Below are 8421 nucleotides of genomic sequence, written 5' to 3' on the forward strand. Positions count from 1 at the left end.
ACAGGATGGCCTGACAGCAAAGTATCTGGTTGATACAGCTGGGGCATGCAACTCTTACCTTACCTCCCAACCTCCTGCAGGACTCTTACCTTAACAGCCATGTAACCACGGTACTGGAAAGGGAAGAGAAGTGAGCACTATCATTGGGTCTTAAAGAGAGTAATAGCCTGTCTCCAGAATCACACTGGTTTATGCTTGCAGCCACTTTCTGCTCTGACCCTGCATAGTGTCTTTGGGAAACAGAGAGGCATGGCAGGGCCAGCATGGCAACCTGGAAAGGATCTCACAACAGCTCAGGGTGCCACAGCACCCCAGCTGAGAATCATTGGGCTAGAGCACAAGACTAGGAAGCAGAACATTTGGAGTGTCTATCCCCAGCTCTGTTACTGGCCTGCTGGGCTAAGCTTGGGCAAGTCACTTCACCTCTCTAATGCTGCAGTTTTCCCAAACTCCTTTGGTAAAACACTCCCGAACTGACCAACTAAAATTCCCATGTAAGAAATGGCATAATTGTGCTAGATGCTGTATGCCAACAAGGTACTTACCAGCAGAAGGAAGTTACTGACTCCTTCTAAAGCAGGGACAGCAAACTCATTTGGTTCTGCAGACCAGATCTGAACTATAGGGCTTTTGAGGCTGGACAAACTGTGGTATTAATCCTTGAGGCTGCCGGAGATGCTGTATCAGCATGACTCTGGAATCCAGGGGGTTAATGCAGCCGCCCCACACCCCCACTCCTTTCCCCTGCCACTCACAGAAGAATTGCAGGGTCTGGTGGGGGAGGAGGTTGCTGGCAGCTATTAAGGTTTCGTAACTGCACTGATATAGTGGCTCTGACAGACATGGTGACAAGGCATGTGGGGTCATCCAATCCAGGAGAAAGTGCAGCAAGCCAGATGACCCATCTCTATGGGTCAGATTCAGACCACAGGACAGATATTTGACACCTCAGCTCTAAAGGGACTTACTGGAAAGATAAAGAGAGGGAAGACCTTAGTTGTCCATCATTTCTTCTATATGCCAAGGTACTAAAGTGACAGCAGCTGCGGTGGCTGCAGTCTGAGGACACCCCAAGGTTTTGCCTTCAAGAATGTACAAGATTACTTCAGACAGCCTGGGGATAGACGTGGTGTGCCTGAAGCACTGCTCCTTTAAGAGAGTGGATTCAAGGCAGATGGTAAACCAACCAGCTTAAAAAACACCCAATTACCTTGGCAGTATGTTCTGGTCCTGCTGGCAGGCTCCACAGGGCCAAAAACTCTGAGACTATTACAGAGCAACTTGAGCCTCCAAGGAACCCAGACCCTTCCTGTCACAGAGGGCCCGATTCTTAGCCTCAATGACCACCTAAGTCTCTAGAGGGACCCTAAAGGGCTGCAGGAGGGGCTTTTGCATCTGAGCATGTTCCTGTCACCACCTGTAACAGGAGTAAAATCCAACAGAGCTAAAAGTCTGTGCAGAAGCAAGACTAGCGTCTGTTGTAGCTACACATGGCAGATTAGCTGCAGGATGAGGAGCCTGACATATTTGTGACGCAAGAAAGCAAGCAGAAGGGGGTCTGGGACCTGAAGAGCTGGAGTTGGAACAGTGTAGAAGAGTCCATCTGTCAAGCCCCTTGGTTCTGAAGGCCCCAGGCCATGTGTTGCTATGGTACATGAGGCACATGATCCAAAGGGCACTGAGAAGTCACAGCAGCGTGTGCTTTGCTTGGTATCAGGCAGGGCTGGAGGTGCACAGTCCTTGCCCTAAGGAGCTGGAAATCTGAAGAGCACAGAATGTGCCAGGAGGCCTCATTGGGAGAGGAGTTAATTGTATGAAGCCCCAAATTTAAAAGATAACTGGTGAGTGTGGCGTTGAAGCACTCTGTGCCGATGGTGGAGAGGCTCTGACCAGCTGTTGGGCTAGAGAGCTGAGTGGGAAGCCCCGGGGGCTCCTAGCAGCTGTGGTGGGGAGAACACTATTAAACCTAGACGCACTGGGTCTGCATGATGAACAAAACTCCAGCAAGGAGCACCCAAGTCTTGTCTGGGAGGAGCCCGCCCCCTCCTCACAAGAAGGGAGTTTGACTTCTGCCTACTCTCCTCTAGCACTGCTGTCCCTGCACCATGCAGCACAACGTCATAGCCAGGGGTCATACATGTTGGCCCATACCTGATTCTGCCAACATCTTCACAGCCTTGGCTTTGGCCAGCTCCAGGGCTGTGACCCAGCGCTGCCTCTCCACCTCTGAGCTGGCCTTCAGGTGGTAGGTCTGTGCTCCACCGTTGGAAATGATAAAGTTGCAGGAGTCCTCCACAGTGATGTTGGCAGTGGCCAGGTTGATGGTCCCGCGACAGGTGTGACGCATCTCTGCTTTTGATCTACAGTGGTAGTGAGAGGCACAATGAGTAACCCAGGCAGCGGTGAGAGGGGAATACAATAGTGTCCCCAAGAAGAGCTCTACTGTGAGGCCAAGTGGTCCCTCCTCGCAACAGCCACATCATCTCTGCTCAACAGAAAGAGAAAACCCCCTGTCTCTGTGGTGGGCTCCAAATGCAGCCAATGTCACCCCTGAATCTGCCAGACAGGTGGCTGTGAAATACCTGAGCACTCACCAGAAGAAAGGGCAGGGTTTTAGTCTGATTTCAGCTGCAAACATTTACTAGGCCTGCTGCCCACTAGCTCTGACCCGTCCCTGGCAGTCTGCAGAGGACACGTCTCACAACCTCCCTTCCCCCCTCACTGCCCCTAGTTTGTTTCAGAAACAGGTTAATCCACTCTTCCATGAAGGGTCCAGCCTTTTCCTAGGCTCCTGCGATCTTTACTGGTGGGTGCTGCTATTAATAGAGTAACATCTAAATGCCTAGGAACTGCCCAAACTGGCTGGTCAGCCACACTCCAGTCAGGCCAGACAGCTAAGGATTGTGTGTTCCAGGTCCGGACTGGGCCAGCCTGATAAGCTTGCAGGGCGGGTGTGGTTTCAGAGCGACAATCCTCCACCTTCAGCACAAACATGCACCGAAGGGCCTGCTGGCAAGCTACCCCCAGCCTCCCTCTCTTGCCACTGAGCCAGCCACGTCACTGCCGCTGCCAACAAGCCCAGGAGTGCACAGAGCGGGTGTGTGCAGAGCAGCCACCTCCACCCAACAGGAAGAATCAGAGCTAGGTCCTGCAAGCAGGCCTTCCCTATGCCCCGTGGGCAAGCTGACTGGGCACCAGCAGCAGGAAGAGAGGGCCCCAGGGCAGCCACAGCAGGACGCAGTACATCTGGTACAGCACACATTCCTCCGCCTCCCCACCCCCGCTAAGGGCGTGCTGTCTCTCCCCCACTTCCAGATGAAATAAGCCTGCTGTGTGGCCATCCCTTCTGGCAAGCCCACACATATCCTCCATGCCCCAACGCTCACATGATCACCCCAGCGGCCAATCAGACCTGCCCGAGGTACTGAGCTTACGCCCCCACCTCCAGCTCAGCACTGCATGAGGGCAAAGTTCCCTTGGTATCCACATGGTAGGGCACAGAGCCATCTCCCTTGCCCTGTAAGGCCAAGGGCTGGCGCACACCCTAGCCTCTCCCTTTACCCCTCAGTGGCTTGGGGCTGGCAAAGGTTGACATAAGTCAACCTTTCAAGGATTGGGGGAGGGAAGGGGGATGGTCAAGGACAGCAGAGAGATTACTGCTTTATTTTAGGGGAAGCCACTCCCAAAACTTGGGGAGTCTCTGGTTAGAAACATCAGGCAAGGAGCCTGGAAGGGGAAAGGAAATGGTGGATTCTCCCTGCCCAGCAGCTTGCTGCCCCTGCTGTGAAACATGAGCCCATGTTGTGGAGCCTGTGTTGCCAGCTATTCTTACCCAGCAGGCTCTGGTTACTCCATGAATAATACAGGCTGAGCTACAGGAAAACAGCTAAGCAGCAGTCACCCCCGCCCCTCAGTCAGGACTGAAACCAGGTTCCTTTCAGCAAGTTCCTCTGTGTGGCCACTTGATAACCGGGAAAGCCTGAGCAAAGCCAGACACCAACCAGTTTGCCTGGGATGCTTCTGAGATACTACATCTCTAGCACAAGGGGAATACCCCCTACCCTCCATCCAAAGGGCAGCAGAGGAAGAACCACTCTCTGCATAATTTATGCTCTCTCCTGTTTAAATGCGGTTCCAAGCACTTTGGTTTGGAAAGGAAATCCTCCCAGGGTGACCTAATGCAGGGCTGCAGAGTCCAGACCCACAGCTTTCCTCAGCATCAGCTTGAGGATGTTAACCAGACTCTGAGCAGCTTCAAGGAAGTCACTTCAAGCCCTCTGGTGAGGGGTGAGACTCTACTCACTGCAGAACCATCACCAGGTCATCCAACTTCCTCACAATCTTAACACTTCCATGAGCTGGGATCATGCTGCTGTACATCCTGCACACTGAGGATGGAGGCCAAGTGACTTGGCTAAGATCACGCAAGCAGTCTGTAGCAGAACAGGGAACAGACACCAGCTCTTTGCAGCTTCTGCGCTAACCCCCAGACCATCCTCTCACTTCACAGCCATTGTTGCTGTGGGGAGATGCAAGCAGCTATTATACGCCCTGGAAGCTTATAGCTAGAGAGAAGCATAAAGCAGGAGTACTCCCTCACAGAGCACTTGGGGGCTATACCATTTGGGAAGCCAAACAGTCAGGGGTCTTGGGGAAATGGGAAAGTGGGTACACAAAGGTTATAAAGCTCCTTCTCAGGAGCCTTCAGGGGAAACCTCAGCTTAACCAGATGTGCCCCAAGCAAACGTAGATACAAAGGAGTGACTCCTCAAACAGCTGGAAAGCCTCACAGAGGTTGCTGACCTCTAAGAGCACAAGAGGCATCATCCACTCCCAAACTGCAGTTCTGGCTTCTGGTGCTATCTACTTGCTCTGCCTTTCTGTCCAGGCTGCAGTCAGTGAAATATCCTCCCAAGTTGCACTCCAGACAGACAGGAAGCTGAGCTAGGTCAACTGGGGACAGGAGACACTCTAGGCACAGCTACCAAGCAGCAGCACGAGCATTTTGGCAGAGGGTGCCCTCTGAGCTGGTAGTGGCTCAATGCCCCAGTCGGGAGTAGGGGATACTGTACAAGTTCTTACCTCATTATGACACTTTCCCTCCAGGCCCTAAGGTGTGTTGGCCAATTCTAGTGCAGAAGGGGGCAGCATGGCGAGCCACAGGAGCTAAAGGGACTGCCCTGGGTCATAGCCCAGAGCTCTGCTATGCCAGACAAACAGGTCACTGCAGGGCAGCCTGCAACACTTCTGGATGGGTAGCGCCAGAATTATTTCAGGTACCTACTAGATCTTCTCCTTGCTGGCCCCTGCCAAACAGCAGCTCCCACTGTCCAGAGCCAGACACAACCTAAGGGAACATCCTCCCTCTACACTGACAAGGGGGTAGGATAAGTGAAGCATCACTGGTTCACAGTCCCAGAGCCTCCCCACCCCATGACCACAAGGCAGAGAGGTAAGGCCTTGCCCAAGCCACAGGAAGTCCCTTGGGCAGTACTGGTAAGGGGGCTGGGAGGCATACTCACTAGGCAAAGGGTGATGTAGAGGTAGCCCTCTGCACCTCTCTGGCACACATTATTGCTGACTGTAAGCCTCCTTAATTCAAACCTCTGGTCTGAGTGAGGAAGAAGGATGGGGCTGACCACTCTCTGTGGGAAGGGTCTCACTAGCTCAACTTGGGGATGAATCCACAACAAGGACAGTGGGGCTTGACAGACTTGAAGGGGCTCACAGCTGACAGCATTTCCTCTAGGTCTCAAGGGATGTAACAGCTCAGCATCCAGACAAGGGGTGTAAAAGATGTGCTAGTTTAGTGAGGGGCTGGCAGGAAGCTATCCAGCAGCCTGGGTCACCCCTACCTCAACCCAATCAAGGGACCACAGGTGATGAATGCTGAATGCCAGAGCTGTGCTGAGTGAGCAAGGCTGGAAGCCCAGAGGCAGAGCTGGCCAACTGTCCGGCAGGGTCCTAGCCAGCAGGACAAAGGAGTCACTTCCCTGCTGCTTTGCCCAGTGCTCATAGCTCTGCTCAGCCGTTAAGCTTCAGGGACAGTATAGCATGGCTGATGGGAGACTGCTGCTCTGTGTGGGGATGAACCCTCATCTCCCAGTGACTCAGAGGGGAGGAAAAAAATAAATCACAGGCTTCACAGTAGCTAAACCATCTGTTGTCCAGCAAGCCCCATTAGAGCAGGCAGATGTAGGACCCTTACTCAGTGTCCAACTGACCAGTCAAGGAAGAAGACTCCATGGGAGAGAGGAGAGCCAAACACGAGTAGTACTCAGGAGCTTGGGGAAGTCAAACAGGGCTAGAAGGCTCTGTACTCGTCACTTCCACTGTTCTGAGTATTTACTGCTTTCTCCTCACGGAGAGACACCCTCTTCCAAGAAAAGACTTATTTCAGATGTGAAGCCTACTGGGGCTTCTTGCTCTCTGGGGGGTGGAAACCGAGTCAATGAAGGCCTCTCTGGCTGGGACGCGGCTACGTTCAGGCCTTGGAGGTAGCTCTGGCATACAGCTTTTGCTAATTAGGGTTCAGAGCGCTTCCTAGAAGCAGTGAGGGCATATCATTGTTGGACACACGAGATCACCCAGATGCCTAGTGGCAGAACCAGGAAAAGGACCCTGGTCTCCTGTGCCCCAAACCAGGGCTCTGCTTAATAGGCAACACTGATCAACTTAACTGGAGATGCTCAGCAACCTGCTGGTCGGTGTTTGGCTTGGGAAGGGTAGAGGCTGGTCCCCAGGTGTCCCCATGAGACATGGGGACACCTGGTGTTATGACACCAGAGTCCTGGTGCCATAACAGCAGCAGGAGTTGATAAGCCTGCTGCTCCACTGTGCACTGGAGATCTTTCAGTGCTCCAAACATTAGCAGCAGGAAAGGACCCTACTAGTCCAGATGGGTGTCTGCCTTGGACCTCCATCAGTCAGAACCTCTAGGCCTTGGGCAAAATGGGATGAAAGACTGGATATCTTCCTCTCCCAGGGTACCTGTATAAGTTTGTTGCTATGATGAGGGTGGTCTTTCCTGGAGGGATCTGGTCTATACATGCGATGGTAGTATAGATGGAGTGAGGTCAGGCCATCTCCCCTTTCCCAAAGCACCTGCAGGAGCTGCAGAGTACACCAGTAGTTGGATAGGAACAGGAACTGCCAGCTTGGGCCAGACCAGGGTCCTTCAAAAGTCTTATACTTGGAGAATGCCTAGACCCCAATGCCTCAGAAAAAGCAGCATAAAGCTCACTTAGGTAGGTGTGGAGCAACAACACTGCCTGCAACAGATTCTGACTTGTCCAAGAGTTAGAGATCCACTTGAACCTGGAAACCAAAGGTTTGGCATCCTGCCAATACCTGTCATTATTAAGCATGGTAATGCTGGATTTCTCTGCTCCCCAACCAATGTCCAACCCTACTGGGACCTCTTTCAGGTCTGGGTGCTGACAAATTCCTGCAAGCGAGACTTTCTGTCCAAGTACACACTGGGCTCCATAAGCCCCATGTCCCTGTGTCTACAAGTTGAGGGACAGTGAGAGAAGTGGCTCCCAATCTCCCTTCTCTGCACCATTTACCCTCCCGCGTGCTGTTATTGGGATCCTGCTTGTTCCTCTCCTCTGACCAGCAAGCCCAGTCTTTTTGCTCTCTCCCCACTGGAAAGTTACCAGGTTTCCTCTGCCGAGAGGGAATATCTCTCATACCTAGAGATGCTAAGGAGCCGGCCGCTCTAGGGCAAGTCTCTCAAAGTAGGTGCTCCCTGGGCTTAACTGGGTTGTCCCTTGCAGCAGCACAGCGGGGCACTGGCACCTCCTGCCCTGTCTCCCCGAGCAGCTGGCAGCTCCAAGTGCCAGGGGGGAGAAGGAGCACCTCGGCTACGTGCAGGCACAGGGCTCTGGGAAGCTGCACATGCCCTGGGGGCCAGTTCCTCCCGAGGGGCACGAGGTCCAGCACCACACAGGGCGGGGGAGGCTAAGGCCTGAAGAACAGCAGCCAACCCAAGGTCAGGGCAGACCTGCGCCTACAGGAGGACTCTTCCCCCGGGGACGCCCTAGGGCCACAGCCACAGAACAGAGCCCCTGCCAGACCAGCAGCATCCCCCGCCCTCTGCTGGGGCAGGGTGGGTATGGGCCCCCCCCCCGCGGAGCTCCAGGCAGGGCCCTGTGCCCGCCCTTGCCCCACGTGGGGCCGCCCGGAGCGAGGCCGGGTTCGATGTGGGGGCGTGGCCAAGCGGGAGGCGTGGCCTCACCTGGGCGCCGCGCGCAAGTGGGGGTGGGGCGTCGCAGGGGGGCGGGGCTCACCGGTAGTAGCTGAGGAGGCCGTTGCTGAGCACGAACCAGCGGCGCTGATAGCCCTTGATGTAATTGGTCCACTTGAAGAGCCAGCCCTCGCGCGCCGACCCGGAAGCCGAGCTGCCCGACCCGGAAGCCG

General features: G+C 54.2%; 1 protein-coding gene across 1 annotated transcript in view; it reads right to left on the bottom strand.

The window, feature by feature from the left end:
- Nucleotides 1-8415, bottom strand: part of OSBP (oxysterol binding protein) — a 20406-nt gene extending 11991 nt beyond the window's left edge. The window contains exons 1-2 of the mRNA XM_025216143.1: nucleotides 8292-8415; nucleotides 2152-2360 (exon numbers count right to left, since the gene is read on the bottom strand). Of these exons, the coding sequence (XP_025071928.1) occupies nucleotides 2152-2347 (196 nt within the window). The 5' untranslated portion in view covers nucleotides 2348-2360; nucleotides 8292-8415. The remainder of the gene's footprint in view (nucleotides 1-2151; nucleotides 2361-8291) is intronic.
- Nucleotides 8416-8421: the final 6 nt, after the last annotated feature.

This window comes from Alligator sinensis, unplaced genomic scaffold, assembly GCF_000455745.1.
Source record: "Alligator sinensis unplaced genomic scaffold, ASM45574v1 scaffold1002_1, whole genome shotgun sequence".
Taxonomy (NCBI): domain Eukaryota; kingdom Metazoa; phylum Chordata; order Crocodylia; family Alligatoridae; genus Alligator; species Alligator sinensis.